General features: G+C 42.5%; 2 protein-coding genes across 2 annotated transcripts in view; both read left to right on the top strand.

The window, feature by feature from the left end:
- Positions 1 to 205: 205 nt before the first annotated feature.
- LOC124149584 (alpha-2B adrenergic receptor-like) overlaps positions 206 to 22227 on the top strand; it is a 69295-nt gene continuing 47273 nt past the window's right edge. The window contains exon 1 of the mRNA XM_048385398.1: positions 206 to 301. The gene's annotated coding sequence lies outside the window, so the exon portion shown is untranslated. The remainder of the gene's footprint in view (positions 302 to 22227) is intronic.
- On the top strand, positions 17839 to 21424 carry LOC124149586 (solute carrier family 22 member 18-like). The gene has a single exon (XM_046521269.2). The coding sequence runs from the start codon at positions 18067 to 18069 to the stop codon at positions 19393 to 19395; it is 1329 nt and encodes a 442-aa protein (XP_046377225.2). The 5' UTR covers positions 17839 to 18066; the 3' UTR covers positions 19396 to 21424.

Genomic DNA, 22227 nt, shown 5'->3' on the forward strand with positions numbered 1-22227 from the left:
AACGGTCCAAAAATGCAGGAAATAGCGTTTAAGAGCATTTTTTTTAAATTTCGACAAGCAGTCCTCGTAAAATTAGATTTACTTACGCTGAAAATTAGCCTATATGCGCCACAGACTGAAAGGGTTAAAAACCAACGCCTGTCTGTTTGGTCGTCATCGTGCACCAGGAAGTAAAGGTCCGCCCGGACAAAACGTTGTTCGAAACCCGAAACGTACCAATCACTACTGCCTGCACTTGTGATAAGAGCCGACGTCCCTTATGTACATGCTGAAGGCGATATTTCATGAAACACAGCCAAAGGTAACATTTGTCTTTTTCAAAGTCAATATTTACTTATATATCATATAGGAGACAGAGTGTGTAAAATAACCAATATACGTATGGTATGTATGTAATACATAGGAATGTGTACACTGATTAAAGTATCTTCCACGCAATCATATTACAAATCGTTAGCTTTGCCGTGTCGTTCTATTAACTTCACGACATTCCGTAATGTGTCTATTATTAATTCTACTTACTTACTTACTTACTTTGGAGATTTAACGTGCGCTTTCCGACTGATGCGTATTTCGCACACGGGCCCGGCCAGGCCATTTAATGTGTTTCCGAAAGGGGCGAAGGTGGTCTGTGCAACCCAAGAGGGGGGTTTTAGGGGTTGCTTATATAGAATTTGGGAATTTTGAGATTTGGAGTAGATGCCGATGGGATTGGGGAGGAGAACTAAGGGAGCTGGGTATGGTGGATGTTTGTTTGTTTATGTGATTTTGATTTGGTGAGTTATTGTGTTTTTAGATGCGTTTTATTAGTTCCGTTTTGATTAAGAATACGCCTAAGGCCTTGAAGTTTTCTAGTTTATTTTGTGGGTTTAGTATTGCTTCTAGAGTTAGAGCCTTGTTTAGATTGAGGGTGGTTTGTAATGCGGTTCGATGTGTTAGGTAGTGTGTGCAGTGGATGAGTGCGTGTTCTGGGGTTTCTGGTTGTTTGCAGTGTGGGCAGTTACCTGTAGTGTGTTTTTTAAATTTTTTTAGGTGGTTATTTAGGTTGGTGTGTCCTGTTTGGAGTTTAGTGATTACTCTGTCGATTTTTTTGGATGGATGGAGAATTTTTGGTTTGGTTAGTGGTTTGCTGAGCACTTTTTTGATTTGGCTATTTGAGTTTAGATATAGGTTATGCCATTTTTTGGTGATTTTTTGCTTGTTTACACTTTTAATTTCTGATTTTGAGATGGGTAAGCTTATTTCTGGGATTTTGAGGGATAGTTTAGCTGCTTTATCGGCGTTTTCATTACCGTATATTCCTACGTGGGCGGGTATCCACAAGAAGGTTATTTGTTTGCCTGCCTTAGTTAGGCCGTTGGAGCTTTTAAGTATTTGATTTATTAATTTAGGTCGGTTTTTGGTATTTTTGTTTTGGAGGGCTTGCAGTCCACTTAGTTTATTAATTCTAAACCTGGATCCTTTTTAAATAATCTGTGGCGTTAGACAAACAAACAAACCTGCCTCAGCGTCGTAAATCCTATTTGGTCCATCCATATTATAGTAACGTTTCTCATCTCCCTGCTCAGTTCCTGAAAGGGAACAACTGACGGTATGATTGTAATTTTCCAAAATGGCTGCCTCCAGCCAGGAGTGTTGACCATGTGCTTGACCAACAGAAGTACAGTCTTTAGTGTTTAAAACAGCTTTGGCGTGTTATTCGGTTCTGGGCCGGAAGAGCTAAACCAAAAACGTATATATACGTCCGTGGCTAAACCTAGCCTTAATCAACTCTAAAATCTCTTCGCTTTCGTGAAGCTACAGTAAGAGTGGTCACGCTACAGTAAACACGGGATATTGCTATACCGGGACTCTCAAATTACAAGAAAAACACAAAAATGCGTATACCGTAATCACAGTAGTAATTTATGAGATGCTGAAGTATAGTATAGTTGCACAAAAGTACTTTACATTTAACAAATTTAATAACTCTAATACTTTAATATTTCATAGATGTACATTATAATGTCTACAAAAACAACAATAATTTATATCTTTAAATATAATGGTAAATACATAAATACATTCTATAATAAATTTGCGGTTGCACGGGCATACACGTTGTGTTCAAGTCATTCACTCCAAGTGGATCAGGTCACCAACGTGATCTGTGTACTCAACTTCGCCGATGACGTTGTTGACGAGATTGTCTTTCAGAGCCTGAAGACGGTGTCAATCAGCCGTTATCTTCTCTTTCTGGGTGGTGACATAACACAAGTGCTGACCACCTCGCACGGTATCAACCATGGTCACTCGAACTTGTGCGTTGGCCATTTTGACCATAGATAATGTTGTTGTTGCATTAGGTGTTTAAGAGGTCGCCTTCTGCCTAGGCAATTTCGGCTGACCTGTCCCTCTTTGGGACTCCTGTGTGTGAGAAGGGTACACATATCTATTGTGAGTTCGGTGTTCACATAATTTCTGTTTTTGCATTGTGAACACCGAACTCACAATAGACACATAGATAAAGTAGTAGTATTATAGATTTTACGACCGCTTCAGCCGATGGCTATTTCGCAGTCGGGGCCAGACGGGTTTAGCAATAATAAATAATAGTGGGTAATACATAAGTAATCGGCTGGCCCAAAAAAATTTAAATTTAGGGGGGTTAAAGAAGAAAGAAATATAGTAAAGGGGTGTGAAGGGAAAAGAAGTTTAGCAGTAGTAATGTAGAGCTGAGAGAAACCTAATCTAAGGGAAGTAACTAGTGCAGAGACTTGATATAATATAAAATCAGTTAAGCTGATATGCTAAATAATAATATGTATTATAAATGAAAAATAACAGTGGGGAAGGTGAAAAACCTATCATAAAAAGTTTGGGCTTACTGGCTGGGGTAGGGAGTCAGGAGAGGGGGGGGGGGGGGGGGGGGGGTTGGGTATAGGCCGTGCGCGTGGGAGCTGAGCTTGGGTTGGTGGCTGGTTGAACGGTCATATTTATTAGAGTATGGATATGGGCGAATTTGTCGCGCGGACGTCGGAGAAGTCGGTCCGCGCTGAGAATTTGGATCCCGATCCTAAATTGTAAATGTGTGGGTTTTAGGCATAGCGTTTATGCTGTACTTTGTTGGGATTTTCCTAAAGTTTGCTTATTAGATTTGTAGTTTTAAGGAATGTAGCTATATGGGTAAATTTAGTGGTATGGTTAAAGGGATCTAGAAGGAGTTGGATGTTGTTTTTGAGCTGTGGGGGGAGAGAGTTGTAAAGTTGTGTTTGTTGTTGTTTATATTGTGAACAGTGGTTGAATATATGGTCTAGTGTTTCAGGTGTATTGCAATGAATGCAGTTTGGATGTGGGTGTCTTTTTTGTTTGTAGAGTGTCTCGTTTAGATTAGTTTGGCCGCTTAACATTCTATTAATGACTTTATCTGCTAAAATGGACTTTGTGAAGTTTCGACACTTAGTGACTGGTTTATTAAAGAGGGATTTTGTCAGGATTGACTTACAATTTTGAATATTAATTTTGAAATTTTGAGATAATGTGTTTCTTTTGATTAATGATTTTATCTCGGCTTTACTGGTGGTGAATTCAATACTTGGTGATGGTTGGGTTGTGGCTAATTTTGCTGCTGTGTCTGCTAATTGGTTGCCTGTTATGCCAGTGTGTGCAGGTGCCCATAAGAGAGATATTGTTTTGTTTGATTGTATGAGTTTTGTGTGAATGTCTATGATATTGTTAATAATGTCTTGCCTTGATTTCGATTGTTTGTTATGAATTTGGGTTAGTGCACCTAATGAGTCAGAAATTATAAGGAAGTTAGTGTCATTGGATATTTTTATATAGTGATATGCACATTGTATAGCCAGTAATTCAGCTGTGGTGGTATGTGTGTAGTTGGTATAGTGGAAGTTTGTGGTGATTGGTGTAGGTTGTGTGATCTGTAGGCCTAGTCCTGTTATGTCATTGTTAGTCTGTGATGCATCGGTATAGATATGGGTGTGGTTGGGCCAGTTTTGATGTATGTAGTTATTAGATATTTCCTTTTTATCAAGATTTTTAGGGTCAGGATGTGAGATGAATGTTTTGTGGAGTGAGAGGTCTGTTTCAGGGGGGGGTTTGTCATTTATGTATATGTTTTGGGGGCTTATGTGTTTGATGTTTTCTAACTGATGTATTCTTAGGAGTTTGTAGAGATGTGTAAGATAGGGGGCTAGGGTATGATTGTTTTTGAATTTCTTTAAGGTTGCAGGTCTAAGGTTGTTGTATTTGGTGATAATTTGTTTAAGGATGGGGTTTTGTTGGGCCCCAGCCCAGTAATTGAGAATGGTTTGGTTGCGGCGGAGTTGAATGGAGGTGGTTCCTGATAGAAGCTGAAGGGTATTTAGGGCTGTACCGGTTCTGGTACCCAGGGCTATCTTTAGAGCTTTATATTGAATGGAGTTTAGTTTGTTATTAAGAGTTTCTGAGATGGAGCTGAGGACCGGGGCAGCATAGTCAATCTTAGATTGAATTAGTGACTTGTATATATTAAGCAGTGTTTGTTTGTCAGCGCCCCAATCAGTGCCGCTGATGGCTCTCATTAAATTTAAGTCTTTTTGACATGATGTGACCAAATTATGAATATGGGGGGCCCATGTTAGGTGCTGGTCAAAAGTAATTGCCAGAAATTTGGCTTCCTTTTTGAATGAAATGGTTTGATCGTTAAGGGTGAGTTTGGGTGTGCAATTTGGCTTATGTCTATTTTTGAAAAGTAGGCCGATGGTTTTATTAGTATTAATTTGGAATCCCCACTGGGTTGCCCAAAGTTCTATGTGTTTCAGAAGGGGTTGAATTCTTTTTTGGATCTCTTTTATAGATGTTGACGACGTCCAGAAGGAAATGTCATCTGCGAATTTTGCAGTAGTTGTTTTTTTAATTTTAGGTGGGAAAATGTCGTCAATCATAAAATTAAAAAGTGTTGGAGAGATTATACTGCCCTGTGGGGTACCATTGTCTAAAGGATGTGGGTCAGATAGGGTGTTGTTGGTTTTAACTGTGATGTTTCTGTCTGTTAAGAAAGAGTGTATGAAATTTAGGATTCTACCATCTATGGCTTTTGCTTTAAGTTTTTGGATTAGGCCATGATGCCAAACCATATCAAATGCTTTACTAAAATCTATGAAAATGGCCACAGTATATTGTTTTTGGGCGAGTGCTGTTTTAACGTCATGTTCTAAATGTAAAACGTGGTCTAAAGTTTGTCGGTTTGACATAAAACCACTCTGGTCCTCATTAAGTAGTTTTTGGGAAGAAATTTGGAATTTTAGTCTATTGTTTATGACGGATTCCATTATTTTACAAATATGGGAGGTTAACGAGATAGGGCGGTAGGAATCCGGTTCTTTGGGGGGTTTGCCTGGTTTGAGAACCGGTACTACCAAAGCTGTTTTCCAGGCATGGGGGAGGGAGCCTGAAGTCCAAATTTGATTGAATAATTGGAGAAGAAGTTTTTGAATTTTAGGGGGAAGGTGGTTTAGGATAGTATAGCTAATATTGTCTGTGCCTGTGGCTGGGGCTGTATTTTTGTTATTGATGGCTGTTTGTAGTTCATGTATGTTTATTATTTTATTGTATGACATGCTTGTGAGGGGTGGTCTGGGGGAATAAGTGGGGTGATTTTTAATAGTGTCTTGCATAATGGGGGTGTGGTTGGCGGAGCTGCTAGTGGCCGAAAAGTGAGCAGCCATGGCGTTAGCCTTTTCTCTATCTGTATTTAGATTAGGGAAGGATGGGGCTGAGAAGGTTTTTGAAGTGCCCTTTATGGCTTTAAGTTTTTTCCATAGAATTTTGGTATTTTGTTTCCCCATTTTCAAGGAACTGGTAAAAGTTTGCCAATGTTTTCTTTTGGCTGCTCTTATAAGTTGTTTAGTTGAGTTTCTGAACTGTTTTGCCAAGGGGAGTTTGGTTATGTCCCGCTTGGCTTTATTAAGTGCCTTTTTCCTAAGTTTTCTAGAATTATCTATTTCTGAGCTCCACCAGGGGACAGTGATATGGTGCGGTGAAGTTTTGACTGTTGGAATGCATTGGAGGGCTATATTGTGAATTTTGTTTGTGAAGTTTGTATTGAAGATGTCGTTGTCAATGTTGTGTATATTTTGTATGTTTATTTGATTGCAGAGTATGTGGAATGTTTTCCAGTCAGCCTTTTTAAGATTGAACTTGGGTTGCTGGGAGGAGTTGTCTAATGGGGTAGCAGTTTGGGATTGGGATAGGGGTGGGGTTGGGGTGGGTAGGGATAGTGAAATTTTGATGCGCGTGTGGTCACTGCCCCAGGTGTCCGAATGGGCCTCCCAGCAGAGTTTAGGATGGAGATGGGGGGTAGTGAAGGTAAGGTCGATTGCTGAGGGGGAATGTAGGTGGCTTGTGGGGTATCTGGTAGGTTGATTATCATTTAGGCAGATAAGGTTGTTTGATTCTGACCATTCTTGAATTAATTTTCCGAATTTATCTATATAGTTTTTTGTGCCCCACAGTGGGTGGTGAGCATTGAAATCGCCTAGAAAAATGGTGTTAGGTTCAATGAATTTTGATAAGACATTAAGGTCTTCAGCCGAGAAAGGTGTTATTTTGCTATGATAGACATTTATAATACTGATTTTAGTTTGGTGTATAGTTGTTTTGATGGCCAGGCATTCCAGGTTTGGAGTAGGAATATCTATTATGTCATAGTCAAGATGGTTTTTGATGAAAATGCCCAGGCCGCCATGTGGTGGTCCTGGGCAGTTAATGGGTCGGGGTCTATCTTTTCGAATGAGAAAATAGCCTGGAATTTTGAAGGTCCTTTTGGGGGATAGTTTAGTTTCTTGGACTGCGATTAATAGTGGAGAAATTTTTTGAAGGGCGATGAGGGCCTTAAGCTCATGCCCATTGGTGGCGATCCCGTTGCAATTCCACTGTATGAACACCATTAGTTGGTTTTAGAATGAGGGGGAAGTTAAATGGATGGTGTTCCGGGGCTAATTTAGAATAATATGGACAGGGTTTCATTTAAGGGTCCTTAAGGCTGCCTGGAATTGTTGTAGGGTTTTTTGATATATGTTTGCTTGGTGGGCTAGGGAGTGGAGTTTCTTGGTAGTGGGGTTTCTGAGGAGAATGGCTGCTGATATGAATTCTATGATTTTGTGTGTATTTGAGTGAAGTTTTTTGGGTGTGACTATAACTTGAGGGGTTGTTTTGAGTGTTTGGAGTTTGTGGGAGAGTAGTTGTTTCCGTGTTGTGTTGATCCTGTAGTTGATTTGTTTGTTTTTATGTTGAGGTTGGTTTGATGGGATTGGAATGGCTGATCTAGCTGGGTGGAGGGGTTTGGGAAGGGACAGGTCTGGTTGGGGCTGTATGGGAAGGGATGGGACAGAGGGGGGGGGCTGTTTGAATGGAGAGGAGGGCCGGGATGGGGGGTTTAGGGGAGGGGGGGGGGGCTGGGTAAGAGGGGTTGTACGGGGAGGTTGGTGAGGGGCTGGGGGCAGGTGGGGTTGGGGGGTGTGTAACAGGGCCAATTTGGGAGCTGTTTGGGGTTGGAGCCTGTGGGAGGGGTGTGGGTAAGGTTGGGGGAGGGGGGTAGAGGAGGGTGGTGGGGAGAGGGAGGATGTGGGGACGGGGTTGGGTAGTAGAGGGGGGGGTGGTGCTTGGGAGGGGTTGTGATTCCTGAAGAGTTGTTTTCGTTTTCTCCCTTGGGGGCGGGGCGGGGGGGGTAGGGTTTCTGGGAGGGAGCTAGACAGTGAGTCAGTTGTAGAGTCAAGGTCGATGAAGTCAGGGATGGAGTTGTATATTGGAATTGTAGCTGGTTTGGGTAGTTGGGCTTTAGTAATGTGTTTGTTAAGCTTAAGGATGTGTGACTGTTTAATCGGGCAGGTGTTTTGGGTAGCTGTGTGTCCCTCTGTCTTACAGTGTATGCAATATGCGGCCCATGTGCATTCTGTGGCTTCATGTCTATATGAGCCACACTTTTGGCACATGGGTGGCTGTCTGCATGTGGATGTTGGGTGGGTGAATGAATGGCATATGGAGCATTGGGGGGGGGGGTTCCTAACTGGGTTGACTTTGAATGTAAGTGTGCCGAAAGTAATGTGTGTGGGGAGTTCAGTTGATTTAAATGTAAGAAATATTGTTTGAGTTGTTGTCCTGCCCGGGATGGGTGTACGGTTGTTTATGCTTTTGAAGTGTATGATCTTTGGTTGGGTGTGAAGTTTGTTTGCCATGTTGATGTAATCTTGGATGTCTTCTAGTGTATCCCTGTAATCTATGTAGATGACCCCTTGTATTTGTGTAAACCATTTAGGCACCTGCCATGTGATGTTGAGTCCGTCTATGAGTGGTTGTTTGCTGGCATGTATGAGTGTTTCATGGTTGGGAAATGTAAGTTTGTATCCCCTGCCGCATTTGTTTATGTATTTGTATGTAATGTTTGCTTTGTGCAGGCAGAGGGCGAATTTGTTGGTCGAGAAAGTGTTGTTTAAGGGTGTGGATGTTGTAGAGAATGCGAGTAGAATGTGTTTGGATAGTGTGGTTGTTTGTGGGGGGGTTTGTTGGGAGCAGGATTTTTTGGTAGTTTGTTCTATTTCAGGGGGTGAATGAGAGGGGCGTTTTGTTTGTTTGGGTGATGGATGTCTGTTATCTGATGGGGGTTGTATGGCCTGGCTTGGGGTTTGGGGTTGTTGAATAATAATATGGGGTTCAACGTGTTGATGGGAGGGGGGTTGGTGATTTGTAGTGGTAGGGTTTGGGGTGGGGGGAGAGGGGGATGTACCTGACGGGGGTGGGGGGAGGATAAGGTTTAGTTCTTCCAGGTCGAGGCCGAAATCAAAGGGGATTGGGTTTGTGGTGTGTGTTGGGGTGAGACCTGGAAAGTGTTGTTTGCTGTTTATGGGTGTGGTGAAGAGGGAGGTGGAATGAGGGGATGGACAAGGGGGGGAGTCCATGTTGTAGGTGGTACGGTATGGGGGTTGTGGGGGGGGGTTATGGCGATATGTAGTCTGGGGAAGTGTAGAACAATAATAACAAAAGAAATTCAGAAATGCAGATAATAGGGTGAAAATAAGCATGCAGTAAAGGGAGGAGGGGATAAGGTATAGATACTTATCGGTGAAAAGATGCACTTTTCTGATGGATTGGTATGATTTGAGGGCTGAGAGCCGAGTAGAAGTCCTAGCCCAGTGGCCGGCTTGGCCGGGGGGCGAGCGTGGCGTTCGCTAGGGAGCCTTTAGGGAGTTGAGGTTCGAAATCCCTTGGTTTTAGCACTGTTCGAAATCCCGATATTTGGTTGGAAGGCGTTGGTAGTTAAGATGCGACAAAATGGCGTCCGATCATTATGCCGGAAGTAAACAAACTGGTGGTCGTGTGGTGGTGCACATAGATAAATAAGTTGCACTCTTTATATATACCATCAAATACATACTGTATGTATTCTTAAGAAACGACTCTCCTCTAAACCCATCGGTATCATAACCCATATCAACTCAGAAACTAATTGTTTGTTCAATTAAGAAACTGATCATCTCTTCTCCTGTGTTTAAACATCCAACTGTATTATTTTTTACGAAACGACTCTATAGTAAATCTCCTCTCCTCTCCTCTCCTCTCCTCTCCTCTCCTCTCCTCTGTTTGAACAGCACGGGCGCTAATCTAAACCACGGTAATCCGGTGTTTTTATAGCAATTACTCATTTCTCGCTTTCGTAGGACAAATACCCCAACTTGGGTTTTCGCTTTACTGAAACTAGGGAAAATTGGATTTTCGCTAACCAGGCACAACACCTCCTATACCCACCACGAACCGCCCATCCCCCACCCGTGCATCCAAGCACCGTGTTTTCAGTCATGACAGATTAATTGTATAGTTATGTAAAAATTCGAGTGTTCTTTAACTTCTTTTGAGCAGTATATATCCAGGAATCCTAAATTGTGAAAGGTTTCATTTCCAAGAAACGGTCACTATGAATCACCCGCCTCTAAAATAGGCCCGGCTTCTATTTTCGGACAGAGCGTATGAGCTGGCGTAGCTGAGCTTCTTAAAATTGTTGTGTTTGTTGTAGCATTAAGTGTTTAAGAGGTCTCCTTCTGCGTAAACAATTTCGGCTGACCTGTCCCTCTTTGGGACTCCTGTGTGTGAGTAGGGTACACATATCTACTGTGAGTTTGGTATTCACATAATTTCTGTTTTTGTATTGATATGATTTCTATTTTCTTATATTGATATGATAAAAAATTGTTGAGTGTATACTTCCCCTTATATACTACTAACCTTCTCCTGAGCAGGATATTTTAAATTATTCTCTAGTATTAGTGAGTGAGTGAGTTGGGTTTAACGCCGCTTTTAACAGCATTCCAGTCATATCGCGGCGTGTCAGCTTAATGTGGGAGGAAAGCCCGAAGTGATGCAGGTTTCAGACGTTTTCCACTTCGGTGAAACCCACGAGCACGGGTATGGTGCTGACAAACCTAGAAACATAATTGGGGCGAACCGGGATTCGAACCCACAATCATAGGTTTCTGGCGTGCCCAAGGGACGCAACTCCGCACATCGAATCGCGGCACCTTAGACGACTGGGCCACCCGTGCCCATTTCTCTAGTATTAAGGAGTTTACACCTGTCCATTGTCAAGTTTGGGTTGGGATTAACTGAGTGTAGTGGAACCACCCTACCTTACCACAATTGCTGTCGTCGAACTGACTTTAAACAATATGAACTGTAGTCGAAAGAAGGCTCCACCCAATCAAGAGACCGACGTGTATGGAGCTCTAGCGTGTAATAGAAGAATTACGGTAATAGGATACATGTATTTATTATGCCTCAAAGTGAAATTGACCAATCAGACCCCGTATACCGTCAGTAAAATTCCAAGATGGTTGATACTGGCCTAATATGAGACCGTAACTATACCGTCAGAAACAGCCATCTTGGATATTCCAACACCCACCTCACATATTTTACATGGACATTCTGGTACCGAAATTCGTTTTTGGCATTGTTTTGTGTTTTACTATCACTATTGAAACATATTATTTATACAGACTATTCATAGCGATGTTTTATATTATGATTTATCACACTGAAATTGCAACCGTGGTGACAACTGGTTAAAACTGGTTACAATCGGTTATCAATTCTAAACACACACACACACACACACACACACACACACACACACACACACCCTCCACGTGAAGCTCGGGACCATGAGGCGCAGGTTTCCCTTATTTTGCCCATTTTATGATATCATTTATTTACTGATATCACACATTTAGATATTAATAAAACATGTATTTTTAGATATCGATACCTCGAAACTAGTGATGTTACAGAACAAATTATTGCTATCACAAATTCGATATTTTGATATCATATCGCGCACTGCATGACGGGTACTGAGACTCCTCTGTATGATATCTAGAAATAAATCTACATCCATAAACATTTTAGATCATATTTTCGAATTTGAGATATCAATAATTCATGTTGCGATAACACTATATGCATTACGGATGTTATAAAATAGGGGATAAAAAGTATTATGGCGCCTCATACAGGTCTTTTTACAAAACGTTATCGCAATTGAAAGTCCTGTGATAATTGACTTTATCTATGTAATAGTTTGTGCGTTACACGAGGAAAGTAGAAAATGATATTGCATAATAAAAATGGCTTGGATATTTTATCGTAAAAATGTCCCAGAACATGCTTTGAAAAAATAATTATGCTCCAGGCTGTTAAAAAAACATAAAATCAGCTGCCTCAAAAATACAAGTTGCAAAACATTATTTAGTAACAAAGTTCTAAGTTCAAGTTTGTAACTGTAGATGAAAATTTAATTTATTCTCAAAACAAAACTCGCCTGCAGATGAGTGAGTGATTGAGTGAGTTGGGTTTAACGCCGCTTTTAACAGTATTCCAGTTATATCACGGCGTGTCAGCTTAATGTGGGAGGAAAGCCCGAAATGACGCAGGTCTCAAACGTTTTCCACTTCGGTGAAACCCACGAGCACTGGTATGGTGCTGACAAACCTAGAAACATAATCGGGGCGAACCGGGATTCGAACCAACAATCATAGGTTTCTGGCGTGCCCAAGGGACGCAACTCTGCGCAGCGAATCGCGGCGCCTTAGACGACTGGGCCACCCCTGCCCCCTTGCAGATGAGTGAGTGAGTTAAAATTTAAATTCACATCGGAGGTATTTTAGCCATATCGTGACTATGCAGCAGATAAAGTCAATAGTGGCATTGTAACGGTCTGCCGTTGCACAAAACAGTCTTAGCGTTAACTCCCATACCTGACAGAGACTTAGGACAGTCGTAGCGCTAAGGTCGATAGTAATCATATGGCGAGACAATATTCGAGATCTGTGTCAGTCAGGTGATTTGACCAAACTTTGTCGTGTCAGTTTTCTATTGTTAAGACCACACTGAAATGTTTTTGTTACGTCACGTGATATGGGTTAACCAATGGAATTCAAAGATGCTCAATAAAGGAATGACAAAAATACGTATGAATAAATAGAGAATACTACACTCATTCTCGTTAGATACCATTTATACGAAACGAGTGGACTTTCTATAGTATCTGGCCGAGCGAAATTATTTTATTTATTACCCGCGTTATAGATATAATTCAAGGTACTCTTGAAAATCACAGCTCATCTTTGGGCTTTTGTATTTCTCTCTCTCTCTCTCTCTCTCTCTCTCTCTCTCTCTCTCTCTCTCTCTCTCTCGAAACATGAGGTACTGTGAACCTATCTGCCCCTATCTGCCCCGGAGACCACAGGGAGACAAACATGAGGTACTGGGAACCTATCTGCCCCGGAGACCACAGGGAGACAAGCACGATGTACTGGGAACCTATCTGCCCCGGAGACCACAGGGAGACAAACATTATATACTGGGAACCTATCTGCCCCGGAGACCACAGGGAGACAAGCACGATGTACTGGGAACCTATCTGCCCCGGAGACCACAGGGAGACAAGCACGATGTACTGGGAACCTATCTGCCCCGGAGACCACAGGGAGACAAACATGATGTACTGGGAACCTATCTGCCCCGGAGACCACAGGGAGACAAGCACGATGTACTGGGAACCTATCTGCCCCGGAGACCACAGGGAGACAAACATGAGGTACTGGGAACCTATCTGCCCCGGAGACCACAGGGACACAAACATGTGGTACTGGGAACCTATCTGCCCCGGAGACCACAGGGAGACAAACATGATGTACTGGGAACCTATCTGCCCCGGAGACCACAGGGAGACAAGCACGATGTACTGGGAACCTATCTGCCCCGGAGACCACAGGGAGACAAACATGAGGTACTGGGAACCTATCTGCCCCGGAGACCACAGGGACACAAACATGTGGTACTGGGAACCTATCTGCCCCGGAGACCACAGGGAGACAAACATGATGTACTGGGAACCTATCTGCCCCGGAGACCACAGGGAGACAAACATGAGGTACTGGGAACCTATCTGCCCCGGAGACCACAGGGAGACAAGCACGATGTACTGGGAACCTATCTGCCCCGGAGACCACAGGGAGACAAACATGATGTACTGGGAACCTATTCGCCCCTGAGACCACAGGGACACAAGCATGAGGTACCGAGGACTGAATCTGCCCCGAAATCTGCCAGGGAGGCAATCGTGAGATACTGAGGACTAATAATGCCCCGAAAACCCACCGGTCAAGCTGAAGGCTATATTCCAGCCATCAATTAAACCACAACAAAAACATTCACGACAGTACACTCAGGGACATTTAGCCTGCAAACATCGCTTGATGAAATCACCCTCCCACACACACACATTAATGGTGTCACGCACAGTTAGTCAGTCAGAATCATACATTGTCTACGATGCAAAACAATAATACATGTATAGCACATGGATTGATTCCAACAAGGTGAACTCTTGTATGCGCGGAAGTCCATTGATTCTTAGAAAACGATGATTGAGCGATTACAGGACCTGGCGTTGGATACAGGTCCAACTGTTAATATCCATGGGGAATGCATATGTGGCTTTGTACTTAGCTTTGCATGGATTCACAAAGGGGTATGTGAGCTAATTACAAGTATCTCCAAATTACATAGCGGGTAACAGCGAGCTACGAGGAATTATAGTTCCATGTTGAAGGCACGGGTAGGACGGGTAGCACGGGTAGCACGGGTGTCCCAGTCGTCTAAGGCGCCGCGTTTCACTGTGCAGAGTTGCTCCCTTGCGCACGCCAGAAACCTATGATTGTGGGTTCGAATCCCGGTTCGCCCCAATTATGTTTCTTGGTTTGTCAACACCATACCCGTGCTCGTGGGTTTCACCGAAGTGGTAAACGTCTGAGACCTGCATCACATCGGGCTTTCCTCCCACATTAAACTGACACGCCGCGATATAACTGGAATAATGTTAAACGCGGCGTTAAACCCAGCTCACTCACTCACTCACTCACTCACTCACTCACTCACTATAGTTCCGCGTTGAAGAAAGGTCGACGTCCAAAATCTTTGACTAGGACCAAGCGACCTTCATTCAAGGGAACTGTCATTCTCGTGTTTATTCCCAGACGGGAGCATGCTCCATTTTACTATTGTAATAATTATAATAATGATAATATATGCCCTTGTTTAGCGCAGCATTATGTAAAATACAAGCAACAAATCCCTTTCCTCAAGAAATCTCTTCCAAAAGTAGAGTAGACTGTAGGGCTCCAACCACACCATGAGCATGTGTCAAATCACTATCAAATAGTGATGACACCAGGTGTTATAAACGGTTTTCAAATAGTGATGACACTAGGTGTTATAAGCGGTGTATTAAATAGTGATGACCCCAGGTGTTATAAACTGTGTATCAAATAGTGATGACACCAGGTGTTATAAATGATTATCAAATAGTGATGACACAAGGTGTTATAAACTGTGTATCAAATAGTGATGACCCCAGGTGTTATAAACGGTGTATCAAATAGTGATGACCCCATGTGTTATAAACTGTGTATCAATTAGTGATGACACCAGGTGTTATAAATCGTTATCAAATAGTGATGACACCAGTGTCACAAGATGACACCTGTGTATCAAACAGTGAAGACCCCAGGTGTTATAAACTGTGTATCAAATAGTGATGACATCAGGTGTTATAAACGGTGTATCAGATAGTGATGACACCAGGTGTTATAAACGGTGTATCAAATAGTGATGACACCAGTGTCACAAGATGACACCTGTGTATCAAATAGTGAAGACCCCAGGTGTTATAAACTGTGTATCAAATAGTGATGACATCAGGTGTTATAAACGGTGTATCAGATAGTGATGACACCAGGTGTTATAAACGGTGTATCAAATAGTGATGACACCAGTGTCACAAGATGACACCTGTGTATCAAATAGTGAATAGTTATAAACTGTGTATCAGATAGTGATGACACCAGGTGTTATAAACTGTGTATCAAATAGTGATGACATCAGGTGTTATAAACGGTGTATCAGATAGTGATGACACCAGGTGTTATAAACGGTGTATGAAATAGTGATGACACCTGGTGTTATAAACGGTGTATCAAATAATGATGACGCCAGGTGTTATAAACGGTGTATGAAATAGTGATGACACCAGGTGTTATAAACGGTGTATGAAATAGTGATGACGCCAGGTGTTATAAACGGTGAATCAAATAGTGATGACACCTGGTGTTATAAACGGTGAATCAAATAGTGATGACACCTGGTGTTATAAACGGTGAATCAAATGGTGATGACACCAGGTGTTATAAGCGGTGTATCAAATAGTGATGACATCAGGTGTTATAAACGGTTTATCAAATAGTGATGACGCCAAGTGTTATAAACGGTGTATCAAATAGTGATGACATCAGGTGTTATAAACGGTTAATCAAATAGTGATGACGCCAGGTGTTATAAACGGTGTATCAAATAGTCAAGTTTCGAAGAAATCCACAGCAGAATACGTAATGGTCATAAGCAATTACTGGTGGTGAAAGTAGCTAAGACGATGACGTCACTGCTTACCAGATTACCGCACATTAGGCCTTCAGTGCTTGCGCTCGTTTTCCAAACCTTGGACGACCCAGATGTACCCGTGCTGGACAAGGTTTATCTCAAGTTAACCTTGGCTGACCAACGTAAGCACACGTTAACTCATTTACGTCATACTTCGGTGCCTACTGAATGTATTTATTTTGAAATATCAGGTCAGTATCTTGAAATTTCAAGAAAAAAAAGAAAAAAGAAATGGCCCTAAAAGGCTTCCGTAGGTCATGCTCATTCAACAACACTTTTTCACCAATCAGATCAGAGAACATACCTACTTTAATGTTAAATCATGAATAACAGCATTTTCATGAATATAATAAACTAGGTATTGGTAGTGTTATGCATTCTGATATTCGTCAGGGAAATTCAACTTTCGATTGTTGATAGAATCGATAATGTCACTTTGGTGGTGATTTTGTATCTCTGAGGTTCTGTGCGTTGTTTTAATCACTCTTGTCGTTTTACAATTATTAAACAACCTGTAAATCTCTCAAAGTTGTGTTTTATAACGACACACATGCCAGTTTTGGTCTCCTTCTCACAGCTGCCGTTTTGTGTTACACCTAAGGTTACCTTTTATGCGTTAATTGTGATTAAGACTGGTTGAATCACGTCAATCCTCATTGACAGAAATCTTTATTTGTTTGTTGTTTAACGCCGCACTCAGCAATATTCCAGCTATATGACGGCTGTCTGTAAATAATCGAGTCTGGACCAGACAATCCAGTGATTGACAAAATGAGCATCGATCCACGCAATTGGGATACGATGACGTGCATCAACCAAGTCAGCGAGCCTGACTACCCGATTCGGTCAGTCGCATACGACAAGTATAGTCGCCTTTAACGACAAGCATGGGTTGCTGACAATCTCATTAAAATCAGATCTTAGTTCTCGCTACCGCTAAACAAAGATCTGAGGACATCCCATTACGGGTCACGTCAGAACGACCTTTCGCGAATTTTGACCGACCAATGAAATGACTGACAAGAAATCGACATTAGCCAGTCAGAAGGCAGCTTTCTCGAGCTTCACGACACTAGTTTCAAACTGGCGACTGCATGCGCTTCAAAACATATTTTGACGTGTTCTCGATTAAAAAAAATAAAACTGATAAGAGGAACATGCTGGAATGGCTTATAGATGGCCTAGATTGTATGGATATAATCATAAAACCCGTAACTGTCGTTCGGAATACCCCGTGTTAAATATTTCGTGGTTGCATAATTAGAAAAAAACATTCCGACTGTCACTTTCATGATCTGGTAAGCGACGCTCTGATTGGTCGCATGAAAGGTCGTTCTGACGTGACCTCTTATGGGATGTCCTCAGATCTTTGTTCAGCGGTAGCGAGTACAAAGATCTGATTTTAATGAGATTGGGGTTGCTGAAGTCCTATTCTACCCCGGATCTTCACGGGTCTGTCATTAGAATGAATCGTAACAGGACCATGCAATTGGTATAGTGAGAATGGGGAATTTGGGTGCAGTCTAAACTTGACAAACAAACTAATTTAGCAGGAGTAAGAGTATTAGGCGTCAGAACAATCATCACTTGTTTGTAAACATAACAGTCGGTCGGGTGCAAGTTCAACTCCGTGCATGGTTGGGCCGCCTAGCACAGTAGGGAGCTGTGCCTGATGGCTGTGACGGTATAGAGAGCTCCGTGTACTGAGTGTCGCTGTGAGGAGCTTGTCTACACGTAAACAAGGTGACCTCAGTCTATTTTAAGCAGGTGCTGGCGAGAGGTGTCCTGGATAAGAATGATAAAACACGCGCACGAATGCACCTTGACATATTTCTGCATGTGGCTATTGACAAAACCTGGTTATAAAACCGACAAGAGGACTTTGGATTATAATCACATGATATGTTTTATCAGTGTCACTGTGGCTATCGGTTCATAACGTGTACCGCAAAGTCCTTAGTCATTGCTAGTCTGCACATTATGGTGGCTGCCATGATCTAAGTTTGCTTCACCTGACTGATAATTCAATAACCGACAGCTACGATGAAGAGAAACAGTGCCTACGCAGAATCTAACCGACAAGATTTTGCTGATATTAATTTTCGAGGAAATCTTCCCAGAGAAACCATGACAGAAGTTGAGGAGCTGAAAACAGAAATGGACGAAAGCCAGTTTGTCAGGATAAGGGGTTGGAGGATCAATAGAGTAATTGCTGTTACTCATCTGAATATATTTCTGTACGCCACATGCTTTTTTATCCAGAATGGAACCCTGCCCTATCTGTCAAAGAAACTTGGAGTAGATCCTGTAATGTTTGGATACCTTCAGACAACTTTCGCAATCGTCCAGTTAGCCGGAGGACCGTTGTTTGGTAGGTTTGGCGATTTGTTAGGTGGCCGAGCTGCCATGACCCTGGCTTTCCTTTCAGCAGCCCTTTCATATTTCATACTTGGTATGTCAACAAGCGTTCTTATTTTGTTTTTATCAAGACTTCCATCCCTCTTCATGCATGCGATGCAAGGTGGTCAGATGATTGTGACAGATATCGGAGATGCAAGTCAGAGAGCCGACGCCCTCGGGAAGTTGGGCATGTCTTTTGGCCTTGGAATGGTCGTTGGCCCGGTTTTTGGAGGAATCCTGACAAAGACTCTGGGAGAGCAGTTCGCAGCATTTATTGCTAGTGCTGGATCTATGCTAAGTGCTGCACTTGTTCTGATGTTTATACCCAGACACACCAAGAAGGCAGAGATACAGACAGACACTTCTGGAAAGAGCATCTTCAATGTTGAGAAATTCTTGCAGTTAATTATGGGCCCAGGAGCCATGTTTTTACTTCTAGTGCGTCTGGCATCAGGTGTTCCTATGGGAGTGTTTCAAAGTATGTTTCAAGTTGTTGCTCTGAATACATTCAAACTGACGCCTGACCAAAACGGCTTTCTTGTGTCCTACATTGGGATCACCGCCATGGTCGTACAAGGGATTGGACTCGGAGTTATAACCAAGAAATTCAGTGAAAATAACATTCTGAAGTGGTCAACCTTCATCCTAGCATGGGCCAATCTACTACTCTCCTTTGTGACAAATGTAAGTGAGTTTTGTCTGGTTTGTCTCCCCTTGATTGGAGGACTCATGGCACAGAACGTCATCAGCAGCAGCTCTCTAACAAGAACTGTCGCGGACGCGGACACTGGTGCTATGCTAGGACTCAACATGGCTGTGAACTCTCTAGTGCGGAGTGTGTCACCAACGATTGGTGGTTACATGTTGGAAAATGTTGGCTTTTCTTCCTTAGGGTATTTCGGCTTTCTGACCAATGCTGTCGTCACTCTCATCCTCTTCTGGAAGTTCAGATCTCAAAGTCCTAGTATGTAACTATAAGCAGTTTGACAGTGAGAGTATGTGTGTAATACTGTTTATGTGTGTAATACGATGTCAAATGCATAGATGCCAAACTTGATGCGATAGTTTAACAATGACGACACCAATATAGGAGTCTTGGTGAATAATCGCCATTACTAGCCACCGTAGCCACGGCTGCGGATTTCGTATGCAGAAGAACATGTTTCAAATGGATGGACTGCGTCGATGAAATTGGTTGCTTATTATTTTCCCCGAAGTCCAAACGCTTCCGCCAACAATGTGCAGTACCTGGATCCTTATGGTGGAGAGGGTTACCCTTGGTGATTTGAAAAGTCGTCCACGGCAGAAATGACTGCATCACCATTTGAGAGGTGGCAGTTCAAGGTCTTGGATCATCTTCGAGGCTCTGTCTTCCCCTTTTGAACTCCACTGTTCATTTGGTAACACTGACAAAGGGAAGAGCATCATCCCCTAAAGGTGACACCATGTCCGCACGGATGACCATTGGCGCCCTTTCAGTTGGATATACGTGTTAACAGTGTGGTAGCATGGCTGGTGCACCTACATCAACAGAGAATACATTCATTTAGATGCCTGCAGGAATGTGCTGCCTGGCTGTGTCTTTGGTTCAAGTGCAGCCTGTAAACATGGACAGGATTGTACTTAAATACATGCAAACTGTTAAGGGTGTACTATACATCCTTCCTAGTCAGGCTCGGGGCGGTCGGGTAGCCTAGTGGTTAAAGCGTTCGCTCGTCACGCCGAAGACAGGGGTTAGATTCCCGACATGGGTACAATGTGTGAAGCCAATTTCTGGTGTCCCCCGCTGTGATATTGCTGGAATATTGCTAAAAGCGACGTAAAACCATACTCACTCACTCACTCCTACTTAGGCTCAGTACTTTTCAGACGCCCATCGTATGCAGTAGTTTCATGTCATTTATTTTGGGGGTCTTCAACTGAATTGGGCATCGTCTGTTATAACGTGTTTTAACTGGGGGAAAAGTGGTTGATTCATAGGTAATAATTTCGAATGATTATTTTTAAATTATAAGTTATAATTATAATTATAAAGTTTGTTTTAATCATTAAGGTCTTTTAGGCATCATGTTCTTACTAACTTAAAATATCCTGATTGATTGACATAATGAGTATTGACATCATCAGTTTTTCAAAGAATCACCAAAAAGAGACTCAGTATACATACATGGCGATTGTTAAAATTGTTTCTTCTTATGTTCAACCTTCTGTGTCTCTTGTCTTGTACATGTACTTGCATATATAGAAGTTAGATAAATCCGACTGTGTCCATGATGCTATCACAGTTGGTCAGGCTCGCTGACTGGGTCGATGCATGTCATCGATCCCAATTGCGTGGATCGATGCTCATGTTTTCAGTCACTGGATTGTCTGGTCCAGGCTCGATTATTTACAGACCGCCGTCATATAGCTGGAATATTGCTGAGTGCGGCGTTAAACAACAAACAAACATCTTAGATACAGCACACATATAGAGAGACATCCTAATCATGGTGACCACACAGTGTGTAACAATAGGAATTCCATTACTCTGCATTAGACACATACACTTCTATTCCATGTCATTTGACTATGGACCTGTCAGAGTGTATCATATGCTAAGTGTCATTATGATATAACAAGAGAAGTTGTACATTCAATATCTTTTTACACCTACTGGACAGTGTCTTACAGTCAGACAGGGGGCCAATACAAAAGTGTATTAGTTTGTAATTGTGTATACCAATTGTCCTCAGTTCATCCAAGTAGTTTTATACACCTTCACAAACCCTTCTCACTCTCTGTTTCCTCGCGTATGCCACAGGGCTTGTCGTAAGAGGATCTTGATCAGACCTTTGACAAATTTTAATCGGGAATTGTCCTATCAAAGACGGCATTAAATATCCTGAATGTGTGACTCAGTCCGGGGTAGAACAGGTCTTCAGCAACCCATGCTTGCCGTAAAAGGCGACTACGCTTGTCGTAAGAGGCGACTAACGGGATCGGGTGGTCAGGCTCGCTGACTTGGTTGAAGCATGTCATCGTATCCCAATTGCGTGAATCGATGCTCATTATATCTATCACTGGAGACTCTGGTCCAGACTCGATTATTCACAGGCCGCCGTCATATAGCTGGAATATTGTTCTGAGTTCGGCCAACCAACCAAGCAAGCTTATGCCAATCCACAATTCTATAGCTGATCACTGAGCTACCTTTATGCTCTTGTTTTCGTTTGCAAAAATACATCTTGCAAGATTGTCTTTATTTGATTGTGTCCGGGGTGAGTTAGTTCGTTCAAATGACTAGACGAGCCAGAATCACAAATAAACACTAGACTTGCTTCTGTCTTCACAATTCTGGAAAGGGTTGAACTGAATCCTAAACAATGCGAATCCAAGTTCAAACAGGACAAGTAAATAGTCATAGTGATATCCGTGTCAAGCGGTGAAATATGAACCATGCTTTAGATGTGAAGCCCCGCCCTGCACACTGCAGACTGATATAGAGGGGAGGTGATTATTGCACTTGTATACCGACGTGCATGCACGTGTGTGTGTGTGTGTGTGTGTGTGTGTGTGTGTGTGTGTGTGTGTGTGTGTGTGTGTGCGTGTGGCTGCTTGTACTAATCCGGAGTGATGCCGATTTATAGTGCTAGCACACTGAGATACCATGCTGCAGTTTAACATGAATACCCCACTCAGACACAGTATACTGACTCCGAGCCGACCAGTCCTTGTCTTAGCCCCTTAATGCCAAGCGCGAGACAGGGTAACAACAAGTACCATCTTTTAACGTCTTTTTGGTATGACGCGGACCTTCCGCTC

Source organism: Haliotis rufescens, unplaced genomic scaffold, assembly GCF_023055435.1.
Source record: "Haliotis rufescens isolate VD_foot unplaced genomic scaffold, xgHalRufe1.0.p SCAF_58, whole genome shotgun sequence".
Taxonomy (NCBI): Eukaryota; Metazoa; Mollusca; class Gastropoda; order Lepetellida; family Haliotidae; genus Haliotis; species Haliotis rufescens.